Source organism: Archocentrus centrarchus, chromosome 2 (genome assembly GCF_007364275.1).
Source record: "Archocentrus centrarchus isolate MPI-CPG fArcCen1 chromosome 2, fArcCen1, whole genome shotgun sequence".
Lineage (NCBI taxonomy): Eukaryota > Metazoa > Chordata > Actinopteri > Cichliformes > Cichlidae > Archocentrus > Archocentrus centrarchus.
The window spans coordinates 15556517-15576143 of NC_044347.1; the positions used below are offsets into that span (position 1 = coordinate 15556517).

At 41.7% G+C, this 19627-nt stretch overlaps 1 protein-coding gene across 1 annotated transcript in view; it reads left to right on the plus strand.

The window, feature by feature from the left end:
* tns1a (tensin 1a) overlaps nt 1-19627 on the plus strand; it is a 68396-nt gene that overhangs the window by 44458 nt on the left and 4311 nt on the right. Inside the window, exons 16-26 of the mRNA XM_030747051.1 lie at nt 9530-11191; nt 12304-12384; nt 12810-12973; nt 14306-14459; nt 16665-16739; nt 17197-17232; nt 17544-17625; nt 18271-18827; nt 18917-19003; nt 19200-19328; nt 19429-19524. Of these exons, the coding sequence (XP_030602911.1) occupies nt 9530-11191; nt 12304-12384; nt 12810-12973; nt 14306-14459; nt 16665-16739; nt 17197-17232; nt 17544-17625; nt 18271-18827; nt 18917-19003; nt 19200-19328; nt 19429-19524 (3123 nt within the window). The remainder of the gene's footprint in view (nt 1-9529; nt 11192-12303; nt 12385-12809; nt 12974-14305; nt 14460-16664; nt 16740-17196; nt 17233-17543; nt 17626-18270; nt 18828-18916; nt 19004-19199; nt 19329-19428; nt 19525-19627) is intronic.

Sequence of the window (19627 nt, forward strand, 5' to 3'; positions counted from 1 at the left end):
GCTAAATTGTTTCATTTCATTTTTTTTTTTTTTTTGATTTGGAATACCATCTCCGTACACTTTTGCACAGACAAGATGATGAGAGTACAACTCTCTCAACTTTCTGTAGTCGCCAGCGTCTGTTTGTCTGTGTATTGCGTTTCCATGTCAACAGTTTTGCATCCTGTGTGTTTGGCACCTATATGGTATAAAATGACTCATGGAGCGAGCAATTTGTGTGTGGAACATTTTACGAGCGGGCTGCAATTTGGGTGCACCAAAGCTATTAGAGAGCTCGGTTGGCTGGTAACTTTGTGTGAGCTGCAGAGAGCTTGGACTGTGGTGCAGTTCATGTAGGATTATTTATTTATTTCTTTTTTTGACAATTTTTTGAACAATTGTAACTTTTGTAGTAAAGTAAAGATTTTGCCACGTGAGATATCACGAGTTCAAACACTGCAAAGTGTAGGTAGAAATGTGTTGCGACTTTTATGTATTCCATCTTCTCAATCATACATTACATAGATTACATAAAACATTATTTATATGTTGCTTGCTCTTGCTATTAAACCTAGTAATATTAATAGCCCTCTCATGCATTTTTATATTTAATTATATCTAGTACTAATACTGTTAAAACCGGCCAAACTCATATTCCAATATTTGATCATTTACCTTCAGTTGCTCATCGATACGTATTGACTGATGATCCCTAAATATACAGAAGGCTTAATCATTCTCTCCTGAGCCGCTGACAGGGGTGATTCTTTTTCCACAGTCCATTACAAATTTTTACAAAGAAAATATTTCCTTTTTTTTTTTTTTAATGTTCAACGATATAAACAAATTGAGAGCCTTCAGTGACAGCTCTGCTGTAGATGTTAAACATGGCAGAGAAAAATAGGTTTCAGAAGCCTCACACATGGAGCACAGTGGGGTATTTTAAAAGCAGCTTGCATGTGTTGTGCCCCACATGAACACATAATGCTTCTAGTTAGACTTCTTGCTGACAGCATGGTGAGCGGTGGCAGCAGGTTCAAATCCCAGCAATGGAAACCCTGCTGAGTCCGTCCCCATCTCTTAATGCCTCCTTTCTCCTACTGTCTGCCTGGATGTCTCCATGTAGCTTTATATAAATTCTCACTGTCTGCAGCTCTGCCTCCTTCCATTTTTCATGTAGCTTCGATTAACAGGGCCTCACTGACAAATTTTAGCCTCCGATATTTAACGTGCATTTTGCATGTCAGAGCTGGTGTTATAGGAATACAGCAGGTTCACAAGGTTCCTGTTTCTGAGTAGTAAATATTGTCCTGTAAAGCTCTCAAAGAGTAAAGGGCTGACAGACTGGCACCTCTGTAGGCAGCATGCAGATCACGATGTCTATGTGAAAGACAGATGGATGGACATGTGCACCACTTAGCGGAGTGCTGGACGTACAGAGACGGGCATGCCAAGTATGCTGGTGTGATTCTAATTCTAATATTCTGCTCATCACACACTGACACTTTATCAGGACCCCTTGCTTGTCACATTTTAAGGCCCTAACATTTTACTTCAGAAAGGCATGTGACAGATGATGAAGTCTAGGAACACATTAAAGCTTGGGGTAAATATACCCTTTGACAACGTTTAAGTCCTATTGATGCACATTTAACTCCAGATTTATCATTTTGAAGAATTTGCAACACAAATGCAGAGAACATGCCACCTTTGTGATGAGATGTACAAGATGCATCCATCCATTCATCCATCCATCCATCCATCTGTGGTCGGGTCATGGGAGCAGCAGTCTAAGCAGAGAAACCCAGACCTCCCTCTCCCCAGCTGCCTCCTCCAGGTGATCTGGGGGAACACTGAGGTATTCCTAGGCCAGCCGAGAGACATAATCTCTCCACTGTATCCTGGGTCTGCCCCGGGGCCTCCTCCCGCTAGGACATGCCCGGAACGCCTTCCTTTGGAAGCACCTAGGAAGCATCTTAATCAGAGACTCCATAGCTCCTTACCTGTACAGCTGCAAATTTTAAATTCTATTCAAAGTAGCGCAGTAGATGAAAATATGTCACCGGTGAGCTTATTCTCACAAATATAATCACATGAAGTTAGTTACTTTGTGGCCTCCTGTCACTGTTATAGGACTTACATTACATGTATCTTCATTTAGATGGTAAAAAAGATTCTTTGAGGTTTCGCTTAACTAGAAATCCCCTAGCTCCCGATCTGCAGCTTGATCTGACAGTTCTCTTGCATTGGGAAAAAAAAAAAGTGAGTTGACATGAATCAGATGTGGTTGGCAGACAGTCAGACAGATAGCTTTTTATGACAGTTACTCAGATGACAGACAGACGGATGGATGACATCACCCCAAAAGCAACCTTGGAGACAGACACTGATACAGTCACATCGCGTCACCTCAAACTGTGACAGCCGGACAGTGACAGATAGACCGAGAGACAGACGTGGCAAATATAAAACCACAGCAGCGACAGCTTTCCTTGTGCCAGTCACTGATACACCAACCGTGACACCAACCGTGATGGACTGTCGCATCATCACTTATGAGTGTGTCTCACTTTCTCTCTGATTTTCCAGTCCAGGGCACAGAATTACCTGGTAGCTAAAACCTGTGTTTTAAGGCATGTAAAACACCTCAGCTTGGTTTCAATAGATTTGCAATTCTTTCAAGAATTTAAAAGAAATAAGGAGACCTATATGTGTAAAAGGCTTATTGTCAAAGTACTCTCTTAAACTGAACAATTTAATGCCTTATTAAGAAAATATCTGCAATATTTCCCTGTTTAGCTCTCCCTCTCTCAATGTAGCTCGTGCGCTCTCTCACACACAAACGCAGCTCTTTAAGGCAAGTCAGTCATTTGTCAGTCAAACCCAGTCACCCCCTGCTGGCATGCAGACTTGCCGTCGTCATTGTGGTATGAAAGCTGTGAAGGTGAATGTCATATCCTGCTGTGAGACACTGGATGACTTGCTGACATCACCACGTGCATGTATATAGATGTTTGTGCATGTGCAGGCCTGCCTCTGTATGTCGGTATCTACAGTATCTGTGCCACACGTTAAGCATTTAAAGCAGATGTGATCTGATTGGGAAAAATGCATATTAGATCACTCAGTACAGTAAAGTGGAAAACTAAGTACACACCACGATCCAGTAGCTTGTAGGAGCATCCTCAACAGCAGTAAAGTGAAGTGATTGCTTTATGACTTTATCAGTCTCTCACATCATTGTAGAGGTGCTTTGGCCCACTCTTCTTTACAACATTGCTTCACTTCATTGATATTTGTAGACATTTGTTCATGCACAGCTCTCTTAAGATCCAACTGTAGTATTTCAATCATGTTGAGGTCTAGAATATGACTGGGTGATTGCAGCACTGTGATTTTTTTCTTTTTCAGCCGTTCTGTTGTAGAGTTGCTGCTGTGCTTGGGATCATTGTCCTGTTGCATGACCCAGTTTTGGCCAAGCTTTAGCTGTTGGACAGATGACCTCACACTAGAATACTTTAACTAGAATACTTTGGTGTAGAGTATATGTAGGTTGGTAGCTAGGCAGGTAGGTATAGGTTAGCTATATATATAGCAATATAGTTAGGTATAAATAGTTGGTGAAGCTGATAGTTGTGCCCAGGTCCTATGGCTGCAAAACCAGCCCAAATCATCACCCCTCCACACCATGCTTAACAGTTGGTATTAGTTGTTGATATGGTGTTTTTTCTTTTCCTTTCCAAATGCCATGCTGCCATGTTCTGTCTTTTCTCCTGGCAACCCTTCCAAACAAGCCATATTTGTTCTGTCTTTTTCTAATTGTTCAGTCATGAACTGAAAGGTCTGTAGAGTCTGAGATGTAGAGATGTCTTAAAACGTGTTAACACACACCTGAAAGTTCCAGACAAGCAAACTGCCAAAAGGTCTCACTTCATGCTGATGATCAAGTGCATTTGTTTAGCAGCACCTGACTGCAACTCACCCTCTTAATTCCTATGGACTGAGCAGTGGTTGCACTTGACTTTTACAAGACTGCATAGAGTCCTGTGAAAACCTTCTTTTCCTCATCGCTGTATGTTGAGGAATTTCTTCCCTTAAACAGCTGAACAAAAGCCATTCTAGTTAGTAAATAACACAGCACTGGACTGAAGGACAATTTTCTGTAGCAATATTTTATTAAACAGAAAAGAAAAATGTTTAATTTTATACTGATTTTGAAATTCATCTCTTTCAAGTTTAAGTTTAGAATTATTTTGGCTGTTTTTTTAATGACCTTTGGAGAACAAATGGTTTATTACAATTTTTCCCTGATGACCATTTTTACCTTACCTCCTTTCCATGTTTATTGCCGTCTCTCTCACACACCGTGGATGTTAAACTACAATTAATTTTACTACATATGCCAGATATAGCCTAATTTCATGTGGGCTGAACAAATGAAATCACTCCATATTAACCTATATAAAAAAACAGAAACCCTGTACACTGTATGAGTTTATTCTGTTACTAACTCTAGCTGTTGTTGTAGTGAAAAAATAAAACAAAACAAAAAAAGAACATCACCATCTTGCTTCTATGTGTGAATGGCAAGCCATAGATTATGTATTTATCACTAGGAAGGCTATAAAACTAAATTTGAATGTGCATGCATGCATTTACAAACACACATGCACATATGAAATCATACACTGTGTCCAGTAAAGCTATAATTTCACACCTCTTTTCTAAGTGGGTGAGAGGCACGTCATAGGGGTCTATTTAATCTTGCATGTAAATGTTAGATGTTTTTCTATATTTAAATGTGTCCGTTTTGTAAAAATGGGCCCTACATTTTAGAAGGTCATAATTTATAAGGTCATAGTCAATCCTTTAGGAGTGCTCAGCCTGTCTTAAAGTTGCAGCCTTTGAACACCATGGTTCAGCTGAGAAAAAAAAAACAAGAATTAATTTTTTAGAATAGAGGTATTGTACATAGGATACAATATTGACAGCATGCAGAATCAAATGATCTGCTATCTCAAATCAAGTGTACTAACAATGAATAAAATCCCGATCCCAGCTGATCTGTTTGATACAACAGTAACAGTTTGTGAAGTGCATTGTCTATTTATAAATAAATAAATAAATAAAATATTGGATGCAGGTGTTTAAATGGCTTTTTAATTGCTTCCAAGGCTGTCATGTAGCAATGAGACACTCAAGTAAACACTTACAAGAGTACAGGTGCTACGTGTGGCTCTATGCATGTGTGTCCGTGTGCAACACAGCATGAGCAATGCCCCTGGCACTTTCCCAAAAAAGGAAAGCACCTGTTACTTGAGGGAATATAGAGCATGCACAGGGATAAGTTTGAGTCCAAGTGTGTGTGTGTATGTGTGTGTGTATATAAGAGCGAAAGAGATTTGGCAAAGTCAAATATGTCCTTCCTACTCTGTGCTCTATGTACAAATACTCCTTGAACTTAATTTTGGATTTTACTACATATTTAAATGAGTATAGGTGATGGCATGGCTTTGTCCCTTTGAAGCAGAAAGAATGGCATGTTACACTTGTTAACCGGAGCAAGAAGCAAGCTGTAAGCTATTTGTGTTAGCCAAGCCTCGGTGACTCAACCAATCTAATTTGAGGCCCACTGCAGCTATTTATCGACACCATAAGAAAGCTATTTGTTCTATGCAGATGGAGAGCTGCTTGTTTGTGTCATTCATAATAATGGTCACTGGATTTAAATCCAGACTGGAGCTCTGCTCGCTGACATCGATGGTACTACGATAGGCACCGGGCTGGGACATGATATATTTTTGGACTGTTGACATAGTTGGACATTAAATGTATCACAGAGTCCATATTTCATGTGCAAAGTCAAATGTAGGGCATGTCTTGTTGAATTCTTCACCTTTTAGCCCTGTGGTTAGTACTGTAACTTCTACTCTTGCACCAAAGCACTGAAGTATGTTTAAATAGCCACCAATAATTTTGCCTATCTGTATCTCTTGTTGTAAAATACAATTCTTGCAAACTTCCATATATTCTTATACTGATTCCCTTCTTCCAGGCATTATACCACAGTCTTATAATATTACATAACTGCTGGAATATTTTGATGATGGAAGCTCTAATATCCTGCAATTGATAGTTGGCTGCCAAAAGGCAGTTTATACAGTGCATGCAACCAAAGACACATGACAGGTTTTAATCAATGTATTATCATCCCAGAGCTCTGAAATCCTTCAGTTCTATTATAAGTTGCTTGCATCTTGGAAGTACACACATTGTATGCTTTCCACCCTATGCCTTGACATACTGGCTAGCAGATGGCAGTTCATGTCCCATTTGGGAGAACAGTATTTATTGTCAAAGTGGGCATTCCCAACAAGTTTAATTGTGATTTCTGAAAACCTTAGAAAAGTGAATTAATCTTTTTTTGCAGGTTAGTAGTTGTTTGAGTGTAGCGTTGCTTATAATATAGCAGTACGTTTTCTACAGGATGCACTGTGTCTAGTAAAAAAAGATCCTCCTTTAAAATTTTCAATGCTGAACTGGTCCCTTCTGAAACAAAAAAGATGATTCACTGCCTGGCTAAAGGGTACTCTAGTAGGCTGGTTGTTTGCAGCCTGTCCATCCCTTGATATTCCAGCCAAAGGTAAAGCTCTTTCAACACCAGTCTACTCCTTTATGCTACAGCTGGAGCAGATGTGCATATGACTGGATGTACATCTCCCAGTTTATGCACATACCACCATGAGTGTGGGACAAATACAACAGTGATAGTAGTTTGAGAGCCATTCTCAGCTTTATTTTTCCCTTCTGTTCTTTTCCACGTGATCAAGAAAAAAATACCAATACCCAGAAAAGTGTTTAAAAATTAACATTTGTGGGTCTGTTAAATTTTGGATTCAGTGGAAACTGATACTACACTGTTACCCAGAAGTTGTTGCTCTATGCATTTTTAGTTTGCCATTTGTTCTACATCCTCTCTCAGTCATAACATGTCAAATGGCAGTGTTTGGTCCCAAGATTTAAAATCATTACAGGGTTAACTAGCAGCTGGAAAAGTGCAATCCTGGCAAAGCCAAGTCTAAAAGAGCATCTTTTATCAACAAGAAGAAAAGGCTATTCAGTTAAAGGTCAGAATGAGGAACAGACTGAATCAGAAGAGCTCAGCTGGTGGAAAATATGCACCACAGTTCTCTGAAAAGTCTTATAATATCATTAAAAGAATTCATGGGATTCTTTTAAACAGTTGAAACCCTCGCTTATTAAGGGTTTAAAGTTTAGGATATGGGGGAGGGACTGAGATGCACAATAAAGGGATCCCCCTAGTGAGGTTACCAGGCAGACAAATGGTGTGGAAGTTATAGGGTTTTTTTTGTTTTTTTTTTTATGCTGCATGTTTACCAAGGGAGATGGGTGGAGGTAGAGGTGGTGACAGTGGCGGAGTTCTTCCCCCGCTGCCGGGAACACTCATCCCAGAGTGCCAACTCACCCCTTGCGGGCGTTTCAGCGGTACAGCTCCACCTCGCTCCAGAAGAGCACATGTTGGGTGATGTGAATCAGAGAGGACAGAGAGAGTGAGAGGAGAAGCCCAGAGACAGAATATTTAGTCACTGAGAGACTTCTGAAGGATCACGTTTTTGAAAAGGAGATATTTAATCTTTCATTACTTTTTTTAATCATCAAAGGAAAAAAAGCAGGTAAGGATAAGTTTGATTCAAGATATTATGATGGTATTTAGCATTTTAACTTGAAGTCACCTAATGTAAGAAACACGGAAATTGGATATCCAATGTTTAAAGTATATATAAGATTCATTATTTTGGCTGACAGTTTTATGTCTAAGGCTTTGCACTAATTCCGCAAGTCCAAACAAAATGTAACTGTAAACCTGGAATTATGCTCTTATAATGTGCCAACACTAAAAGCAACCACAGGAACAAACTGTGATTACAGCTTCCTCCCCTGTCCTCTCATTCTTGTTGCTGCTGTGGCCGTGAGCTGTTGTTGACATGGGTTTGGAAATAGCTGCGGTCTGAGTGATCCACCATCTGTCCCCAGGGGTCACTCAATTTGGAACACCCCACATATGAGCAAGCCATGCTTCTGTATACGTTGTGTATCACTTTGCATATGTATACCGATACTGGAAGACACTGCTGGTGCATTACTTTTCTTCTTGTAAATATGCTGGTACTACCACAGAATCACGTAGTGCTGGTAACTTTACTAGAATTGGGATACATATTTATTAAATGGCTAAATACTGGGGCATTTTTGTTCATACACTTCTAAGTGTTTGGTACATATGAGTGTAAGTAGTGATTCCCAACCAGGGGTACAGGTCTCCTAAGTGATATCTCTGTATTAGCCAAGGGGTACTTGAAAAGATGGCACTGGCTAAAATTATGGCTAAGTAGTTGAGATAGTCAGCTGAATATAACAATTGAAATAGCTAGCTAAAAATCGCTATGAAAAATATAATTGTCAAAAGTATATCAGTAGAGTCCAACTGACATATCAGCTGCTATTAGTTATTTGCCAGTACATTGGTATAAGCATTTATAACAGCAGATCACTAAAAATGTAAAAAGTAAAGGACATATGGTACAAACCCAAGCAAAGTCGGGCAGAGCATAAACAAGTAACCCACAACTTGTTGTGACAGTAATACCGGATTATTTTTGAATTGCATTCTCGGTTGGTATTGTTGATGAAGCGGTTCTTGAGTGGGTTAGGCTGTGGGGATATGTAAGATGAAAAAATTTGGGATCCACTCCATCAAAGTGGGAAGTCAACTGACAGTGATACTGAATTAACACTCAACCAGACCAGCCACATAGCCTAACCAAAGGAATTTAGCTCACTTGTTTGGTTCAGATGAAATATTACCTTATCCAATTTGCTGAAGGTTAAATACACCACAAAATAAATAATAAAAATATGTCCACCCATATATATTTTACACAGTCCTGTAAAACATTAAGTGGCTGTTTTTATTCTTAGCATTGTGGAACATGCATGCAATTACTCTGGTGTTGCAAGCCTGATTCAGTAGCCAGGAATTAACTTAAAGAAGACAGTTAATTTCCCAGTCCAACTCTGGGCTTTCAAACTGGCACTACTGCTTTTCTCTTTGACTCACACGGACCAGCTGTTTGAGCGTGTTGGGCAGAGCCCACCCTTGTTCACGTCAGACCATGTGGGCCTGCACTGACGCAACGTGACAGGGGCTTTAAGACCTGCAAATTGGCTATTAATAGAGCTGAAGGGATTGTGTTGCTGGTGGCTGGGCAGCATGCTGCATCTGTGGGTTAAAAGAGTCGGGTGCAGAGGGGGGTCACTATGTTTGTGGTATCAGTGATCCTGTTCCACACAAAAATGGCTTGATGCTTAGAGCCCATTAACCTTAATGAAAATTGTTACATAAAACAAAATGATTTAAATTTAGGCTTTTTTGTACTGATTCTGTGTTCTGAGACCTTTAGATTTGACCTTTAGAACTGAGAGTAGTTTCATAATTTTAGTATATTGTATGTCTCTTTGTCTTCTTCAGATGTTGTTCATACCCAGGGCCCACTTGATGGGAGTCTGTATGCCCAAATCCGCAAAAAAGACTCCCTGGAGGGAGTTGTCACTATCAATGGCCTCCCAGTCCGTGAAAACCCCTTGACTAACGAGAACCCATTGCAACACACCAACCATTCCCTGCAAACTACTGACCACACCCTTCCTGTGGCAGGGCACACTTCCCTCCCTGCTGTTGACCATACTCTCTCCGTGAGCAGTGACTCAGGCAACTCTACCGCATCCATCAAGACTGATCGTACCGATGAGCAAAGCCAGTCTGTGCAGAGTGCTGTGAGCCACAACAATCCTACAGCAACCCACCCACCACTCAGTCCACAAGAGAAAAGAGAGCTTGATCAACTTCTGAGTGGCCTTGAGGTGCCAACTCAGCGCCAAGCCTTTCTGTCTTCATCTACCTGTCCAGGAGCAGGAGTACGACACCTAGTTCCAGCGCAAGTGCATGTCAATGGGAGCCACACCAGGCTAGTGGGCGCCCCTTCGACAGAGGAGCGTGAGACAGATATTCTCGACGACGAGCTGCCTAATAGTCAAGAGGGCAATAGTGTGGACAGTTTGGGCACAATCTCATCCCTTGAGGGGCAGGCAACACCAGCTGACCTCTACTACCAATCACAGACCCCCATCAGTGGCCAGAACGACGGGTCATACCTTGATAGAAGCGCTCTTGGGGAAAACCTAAACGAGATGCCTGTGCATGGAGTACGAAGTCCTACAGCGATGCAAGAGAGGTCTGTGGACTCAGCATCGCCACAAGGCGGATACAACAATTACCAGAATGGAGGAGGGATGTATCGTTCACAGTCCTTTGGGAACCCACCGGCCAGCAGCCCTGAGACCACCTCAAAACTGATGCCCAGGGCCCCTGAGAGGAGCACCAGTAGTCGGGATGCCGTTCAAAGAGGTCTCAATGCCTGGCACCAGCATAGCCTACCAGATGATCCATTCGGCCCACCTCTTCAGTCAACCCATAGCCTGCCCCACTTTCCCACCTCAGCTTCACAGCGTGACATTGAGCAGTCCATCGAGGCACTAAACATGCTGATGCTTGACCTGGACCCAATCAACTCTCACATGTCCAAGTCCCACAGTGCGCCCCCTGGGGAGAACAGCCTCAGTTCATCCCAGGCACCTTTCTCCCAGACACTGGCCAGGCCATCATACCAGGCAGACTCTGCTATCCACGGCTATAACAGCTCTGGATCAATTGGTGATGCCATTCATCAGCCTCATTACTCATCTGGGAGAGTCAGTCAGAGCCCAGTTATGGATTCTCCAATGCATTCTCCCCAGAGACCCCACACTGGCTACCAACACCAAAACACCACCCCAACACACACCCCTGAGCCCTACCTCCACACTCGCCAAGCATCTCTTCATTACACCACTGATTCCAATTTCAATCAGCAAACCCCGCTGAAGCCTATGAACTCACACCCAAGCAGTGGGGCTTCACACTCCCCAGAGCTGCAGGGCTCATCTCCATATCCAGGCTATAGTGCCTCATCTTCACCCCTTCCCACTGTCACTCCGCAGCCCAAGGGCACATCTTCTTCATCCTTACCCAGAGAACAAGATGCAGAGGAGGAGACGCTAAACTTGGAAGGCCTGGTAGCACACCGTATTGCAGGTAAGGCTTTGAGATATTGTCTGGAGTTAGTGTATAAATAAGGGAGTGTCTGAGTGAGTGGTACTGGACTCACCTATTACTTATTAAGTTAATTGCTTTTGTTTTGTCAGAAAAATATTTTGGTCTTTTTGAATAATCCACAATGTACATATTAGTAGTTGCTGCAGGATATTGTGCTCTTATTTGTTTTGTTTTTTGTGTGCATGTGCCTTAGTCCATTTAGGCTACATTGTCTATTCTTAATAATGGATTACCTTCAAAGCTTGTAAGTCTTGTGCAGTCTGAAATAGGTGATTTTTTTTTTTAAATAGCTGCACAAACACAAATAAAGATATGAGCACTTGCAGGTTGTTGGACTGGTCACAGGGTGGAAAATTTTTAACATGTTGTAACCTCTAATAGGAATGGCGATGGCCTGTTGGAGCAATTTGGTGTTTGGTATTCAGGGAAGTTTATGGATGAATTATGGGCTGTTATGGATGAACTGCCTGAAAAGAAATGAGTAAAAAAAAATCTGACATAAAGCAGAATTTTAACAAATAATGTGGGCTAAAGCACTTATATGCCCAAAACAACCAACATACATTTACATCATCTTGAAGTCTCTGTATTCTTACAAACCAAGCAGATTGCAAGCACCGCAGTTTGTGTTACAGATTCATCACGGGATGCCATACCAGAGGAATGACCTTATTCACAAAGATAGCTTTCTCTGAGCTGTGCAGAGCTGGTGAGAGTGGAGATGGGGTGAGAGTAAGAATAGCCGAGCATTCAGACGTTCCAGCTTTCGTGCATTGTCTACATTCATAATGCACTTTGAAATGATTTGGAAGCTCGTAGGTGCTTTGCAGTGAGAAAAAAAAAATTATCTTCTTTTTTTGAGTTGTGTTGTCTCTAGTGTGATGTGTGTCATTTCATTTGAAAAATACTTTTATTCTTCCATTTCTGCTCTGATTTTTCGTTTTCTTTCTCATTCCACCCATCTGTCCACTGTATGGAAACCCCACCCACCACTCCTTCTTCCTCTGCACCTCTCTCACCTTCCTCCTCTTCCTCCTCCTCCTCCACCTGCTGCCTCCCTTCTACTACTTGACATCCCTCCCCGGAAACAGAGTACAACGCTCGTATTCGGGGCATCAGTGAAAGCATGACACCACAACAATCTGACCGCCACCGCTCCTATTCCTTCTCTGGTTTGTCCACTTTACCCCACCTTTAATTCCTGTCTGTGTTTTATTTTTTATTTTTTGCATTTCTGGAATCTTTCTCTGCTTCCCCACCATTTTCCCAATTATTTTAAGAGTTGTTTTTTCATCAGGTCCTACATTATTTCCGACCTATCCCACTTGTCCTTTACCACTGCTTTCTAATTACGTGCAGCCATTTTTTAGACATCAAACACCTCTCTCACTATCTCTGTCTGCCGCTTTTGATGAAGGCAGTGAGGTTTTTATGCTGTGATCGGATCCTTTCACTTTAGCTAATATAGCTTTGATAAATCAAAGAATTGCAAAATATTTTCCTGAGGCTGCACAGACAACATAAAAAGTTGCTTAATAAAAATAGGTCTGCTGATTTGATGGTTCCTCATAGCGACTATTTTTTGGGGGGGATTCAGGAGTTCGTTCCAGAGGGATGACCCCAGAAGTGACACAGGAGACAGGAAGGCGTCGGACCACAAGCGAGGGACAGTACCAGAGCAGCCACGACAATACATCGCCAGTGCATTCACCGGACTTTACCAACAATCTCGCACAAAACCCAGGAGGAAGACCCAGAGAGGTACCATAGTTGATTTTATGCTTAAGCCGAAGATCATGATTAGTTCAAGAGCCTGAGTGATGTAGGATTTTTAAGACCAGTCCAAATACTGTATGTGCTGATTTAAAAATCCGATATTCCAAAACATATTTTGGCAGATACCTTTTTTTTTTTTCAGACACATGAAACGTAAACAGATTTCCTTAATATTTGTTATGAGTAGTTATTTATTTAGCTGGTTGTTGTGATTTTTTACGTTCCAAATATGCATCTTGCCAAAAGGCTGTTGTAGTGTCCTCTGGTGGACAAATTACACAATTGTAATCAATCAGACTGAGAATCAGAAATGCTTTACTAATCCCAGACAGACAATGTCTCATAACATGGTTCACAGATGTTTTTAACATCTGTTTTAAATTGTCATTTATTTGCCACTTCTGATAGACTGGCAAATAGATAATGTTACCCAATAATATCAGTCTGCCAATAAATTGGTTGGGCTCTAATTAGCCATATTAGTGGTAATGTGGTTTCATTTTATGTACAAATGTTAACTAGAAAAACAAAAAGCAAAATTTTCCCTATAGGGGCATTTTCAGAATGTGTTAAATGAGTGGAGCTGGAGGAAGCAAACGATCATGTTTCACGCTCCCCTTTGAACCTATATTATGGAAAAGAGTCCTAAATAATCTCCCCTTCCGCATGAGATGAGATACAGTAAAAAAATCAAAGTCTGGACTGTTTATTGTTCAGAGAAAGTGGAAATTTTAGTCACAGGTTCTAAAGCTCAGAGATAGAAACTGGCCTTAAAGTTACATTTCCTCAGATGTATCCTGAGGGCTCACATGTGTTCTGTTTCTGTAACCAGATTAAAAAAAATGTGTCTAAACTTCAAATTTTTCTTACTCTGAGTGAGATGGAGAAACTGATGCATGCTTTTCTATCAGGCAGAGTTGACTGCTGCAGTGTTCTGGTATCAGGTCTAATCCAAACTGTTGTAAATCACTCACAGCTGACTGAGACCTCCTGCAGGGGAGGGCAGCACATTGCACCGGTTTTAAAGCCCCTATGCTGGTCCTTGCACTGACAGTTTCCATACTGATTTTAAAATTCTTTTAAATTCTTTTACTAGTTTTTAATTATCTTCATGATCTTACTCTGGTGTATATATATATATATGTTATGCTTACAGTTTATGAGCGAATACAGCCCCTCAGGCACTTTTTTCCTGTGTTATGATATTTTGTATTTTTAATTCAAGTCAAACTGAAGTGATTTTTCTGTAGACTAAATATATTTTTCTTTTTACACTTCCTCATATTGCTGCTTGTGTGCCTCAATCATCTCTTCCAGGGTCCCACGCAAAGCTACCGAGAGGCGTTTCAAGACAGTGAAACAGACGCGTTTGCCAGCAATCGCCCCTTTGGAGGTGGTGGTGGTGGTGGTGAGAATTCCCCCCTGTCCCCCAGCTTCCATACAACACCACAGTCTCCTTACTACAACATGTGTAGGTTCACCCTTCCTGCAGATAGGAAGGTGTTCTCAAAACTTTAGATTATGATTGTTGGTATGAATGAATCTGCATGATCTTTTTTATTTAAAAAATTTACAAATACACATTACAAGTAAAATATACGTGGAATTTATATTAAAAAAAACATTGAGATAAACTGCAATTTAACTACAGTAAATAAAAGTAAAAAGTAAACAAGTTCAGTAGCATATAAAAGGGAGTCTCTCCTCACAGTCATGAGCCATCCAAACACTCAGACTCCCTCCAATCACCCGTAAGGCTGCACGCTTCCTCTTGGGGTGCGGACACAGTGGCTTTTCCCCTTGACCCCTGACCTCGTAGTCCAGCTCCTGCCCGTCCACCCACAGCCAGTCCCCAGATAAGAAATGCAATCCAATCCAGACGTGTTCTGTGGTGTAACATTTGTTCAGCTCTCTCTGGATCATCCTGATGCCACGCTGCCCACATCATTGTGGTCATCCCAAGTTTTGTTCCCCTTCACCACCACTGCACTGTAGCTTCATATGGCCTGCAGTCTGCATCACTCCATTCATTGTTATCAATGAGATTACAGTTTTTTTTACTGTTTCAGTTTTCAGGTGTGTCTCACACCTACCCACATCTCATTAATACAGCTCCATCTTCAGACTTTGTCCAGTCCAAATTTAACCTGGACCCCATCAGGCAGAATGTGAAATGTAACAACAAATGCAATGATTTGCAAATCTCTTAAAGCCACATTTTGTTCACAGCTCCTTCTGAATCTGATGGCAGCAGCACAGCTCAAAAAAGTGGGGACAGGTTCGTGTTTCCTAGTGTGCAGCATCCCCTCTTCTTTTACCAGCAGTCTGTAAATGTCTGGCAACTGAGGAGAGCAGCTGCTGGACTGCTGATAGATATATATCTTGTCCAATATAGAATTCTAGCTGCTCAGCTGTCCTGGGCCTGCTTTGTGGTATTTTTTGTTTCATAATGTCCCAAATGTTTTCAGTTGGTGAAAGGTCTGGACCCGGTCAGCACCCGGACTCTTTAAAACCATGCTGCTGTAATAGATGCAGTATTCAGTTTAGCATTATCTTGCTCAAGTATGCAAGGCCTTCCCTGAAAGAGACATCGTCTGGATGTCACCTGTGTATACCTTTCTGCATTGATGGAGCCTTTCCAAATGTGCAACCAGCCAGTTCCATTGGCACTAATGCACCCGCGTACCATTAGAGATACAGACTTTTGAACCAAGCGCTGGTAACAAGCCAGGTTTTCCTTCTCCTCTTTAATACAGAGGATGCAGCAGCTATATTTCTAATTTCGATTCATCTGACCACAGAACAGTTTTCCATTTTGTCTCAGTCCATTTTAAATGAGCTTTGGTTCAGAGAAGACAGCAGTGTTTCTGGATCATGTTCGCATACGGCTTCTTCTTTGCATTAGTTTTAACCTGCATTTGTGGTTGGTGCGATGAACTGTGTTCACAGTGAGTGATTTCTGGAAGTGTTCCCGAACCCATGCACTGATTTCCATGCCAGAATCATGTTTTAATTGTAGTGCTGCCTAAGGCCTCAGTGATCACAGGCATCCAATATTGACTTTGGTCCTCTCTCCAGATTCTCTAAATCTTTGGATGATATTATGAACCGTAGATGATGAGATATTCACAGGCTTCACAATTTTACATTGTGAGTAACATTATTCTGAAATTGTTCCATAATTTGTAGATACAGTGTTTGTTTTTTTTGCAGATTGGTGATCCTCTGCCTGTCTTTACATGCTCTGCCTCTCTAAGATGCTCTTTTTAGACCCAGTCATGTTATTGACCTGTTGCCAGTGAACTTAATTAGCTCCAGCCATCAAATTCAACATGAGCATTTTTCAACATTTTAAATAATGATTTTTTTGGAGGATTGGGGTTATATCAGTATAAGCACATACATAAGAGCGATACCCTTCAGTACTCTTTAGCTGCTTGCAATGAGAGCCTTCAGCATGTGTTCCTTATACAAATGCAAATCCACAATCTGATGGATTTACATGCTGCATCATACTTTCACAAGTGTGAAGACCCATGTCCTTTGATTCCTCACATTCATCAGTGTGCATTCTTACATGGTTCATATTCTCGCTGTGCTGTCATCACTACTGTAAAAGTTTTTGCAGATTCAGTATTTGCAACAATCTTTTGAATCTCTTTCTTTCTGTTTGCAGCTCGCTCTCCTCCGGGTTTGAACAAGACTCCTCTGTCACCGTTGGGACTGAAGCCCTATCAGCAGGGGGTTTCAGGTCAGTTTACCACGTTTATCACCAGTTTATCAGCTTCAGCTTCATTTATTCAGTATAGAACTGACAGTAGATGTGTATAAAATGACGTTCGGCCCGTGCAGATCATAACTGTGTAAACCATTTGCAGTTTGAATAATCATGTATGAAGAATTTGAAACTCTCACATTCTAATTGGATCATTTTAATTCTATTTTTAATTCATTTTATTTTTAAGATCCTTCTAGTGTGCAGCATCACTGCGTTATGTCATGTTGTAGCTGACTGAGCAGAATTGCTTTAATGCGTTTGGTCTCTGGTGCCCTCTAGTGTTTAGAATTGTTACTGCTGACTGCTTACTGAGACCCTGCAGTTCTTGCTTTGCGCTCAAGTGTGTCTCCCTTCTCTCCTCCTCTTCCACACACCTTTTCTTCTTTCCTTGGTGTGTTTTTTTTTTTTCTTTTCTTTTCCTTGCGGTCAGTCTCTCATTCTAATGATTCTAATGATGGAGAACAAGGTAAGCCCTCTTTTGTGACACCACCAAACACCAGCACTGACCGTAACACGTTTTTATGTTATAATGTGTCTGAGCTTGACTTGCAGCCAGATGTTTTCCTTTTCAGTTCTGCGTTCAGATTTCCATTGAGTCTTTGTTTTATGAAGACTTATGTTTGATTAATTTCCTGTTTGTGTCACTCCTGCTTTTCCTTTGGTTCTGATGCCTATTAACTGCATTCTGTTTTGTTCAGGCCATGTTGTGTGATGCACCAAAACAGATCTGACCGTACATGTGGGTCCTTCTGTGCTTGTGTCTGTTTTACCACACAGATAATCGTGGCTTTGGGGACCCGAGGGCGCAGCCCTTGAATCCTCCTCTCTCCTCCAGCAGTCCCATCCACAGCGCTGATGGGTGAGTCTTAAGTCACTTAGTTTCCTTGGATAAAATTTTCCAGAACAATTCATTGATTATGATGCAGTTTTACCCAAATCCTTAGTTGAATCACAATTTTCTGAAGAACCTTTGTGACTGAGGTTGAAATAAAGTGATTTGCAACCGGACCTTGAAAAGTTCAAATTTTAAACTAAAATAAAAGCTGCAGGCAACATTTAGCAAGTTTTCACACATTTATGCACATCGAGACACACAGCAATGGAAGTATTTCATCGCAGGCATGTAGATGGCTTTGAGACTCACAATGGATGTTCAGGTTAACTGAGCAAGCACTTGGTAACAGTGGGAAGTCTTTAATAATAAGTCTTTAATGCCACTACTTTGTAGAAAAAATTGGTACAATATGTCCATGTATTGGAGAGTTTCAGAGGCAGATAAACTGACCAAAATACCCAATAATGCTTTTATAATAAAACATATCAGTAAGGTAATTGTTACTTAGATATGACCTGCTGATATCAGTCATCAGAAGTATTTTATGGAAATCAAGTCAACTTAAGCACATTTATGACAGTTTGAAAACTCAGTATATGGATCAGGTACAAAGTGCATAAAGTGTACAGTTAGAAAAATATGAAATATAGCTTGCATTTTTAATTCCAGGAGGAGGACGAGTTCTTCAGATGGCACCCCGCACAGCCCCTCTTCAATGCACGCCCACAGGCCTGCTTCCCCAGACGGATCCCAGGTCAACATCATGGGCGTCCACACTGTCCCCGGCAGCCCCAACACCCTCCACCGCACAGTGGCCACCAACACACCGCCGAGCCCTGCGCTGCAAAGACGCCTTGGTCAAGCCAGCCCTTCACTGGGCAGGCACCCGCCTCCATCCGGTGTCCCCTCCAGTCCTCTGATTGGCCGAAACCCTAAAACAGCGGCCGCCGGTGTGCCACCCAGCCCTCTGATGGGGCGCCGCACGACAGCAAGTGGCCACAGCACACCCGATGAGTTGGGCGCTGCCTCTCGCCAGGGGGGCATCCTTCAGCCTGCCACGCCTGCTTTCCCCGTCTCCCCACAGCTGCCTGAGAAGAGACACATGTCCAGTGGAGACGCAGACAGGATGGAGAACAAAAACCTGACGTCAACACCAATCAGTGGGAGCAGCACACCTAACCTGTCTGGCACACACACACTCCCAGATGTCTCTAAGTCCATTTATGGTAAGAGGCAAAGAATTATTATTATTATTATTATTGTAGCTTACAGGCTTAACATGAATGAGTTCCCTCATCTAATTTCATCCAAACAGATGGTTATCCTGATATTAAGATGAATGTCAAGTTTGTCCAGGACACCTCCAAGTACTGGTACAAGCCAGACATCTCCAGAGAGCAAGGTGAGAGTCAGATCCTTCAACCACCTGTCTGCTATGAATTTATTTGTAGGTGAAGAAGAGTAAAATCAAAATGACAACCATTCTCCACTTCATTCTTCTTCTTTCATCCCCATTGGTCTATCCCCTTTTCCCACCATTTTATTCGATGCCTCATCCTCCTGATTCTTTTCATTTTCCTCTGGTATTCTTCTTCTAGCCATCAATTTGTTGAAGGACAGGGAGCCTGGGGCGTTCATCATAAGGGACAGCCACTCTTTCCGTGGGGCCTATGGTCTGGCCATGAAAGTGGCCTGCCCCCCACCAACTGTCCAGCAGAACAAAAAAGGTAAAGCTTTCCCACCATCTGTTGTTAACTCGCTTTTAAAAATGCTGCTTAACTCAAACAGCTGGATCAGCTAGTATGTCTTGTTTCTTGTTTTTTTCAGTTGGCGATGTGACTAACGAGCTGGTGCGGCACTTTCTGATTGAGACGAGCGCCAAAGGCGTCCGACTGAAGGGCTGTCCCAATGAGCCCTATTTTGGTGCGTTTGTGGCAATGGGGTTTTCTGTTTGCAGCATCAAGATTGCAGATTGGAATTCAGTTTAATATCAGACTGATCCAGTAACAGAGAGACTGCTTTGCTT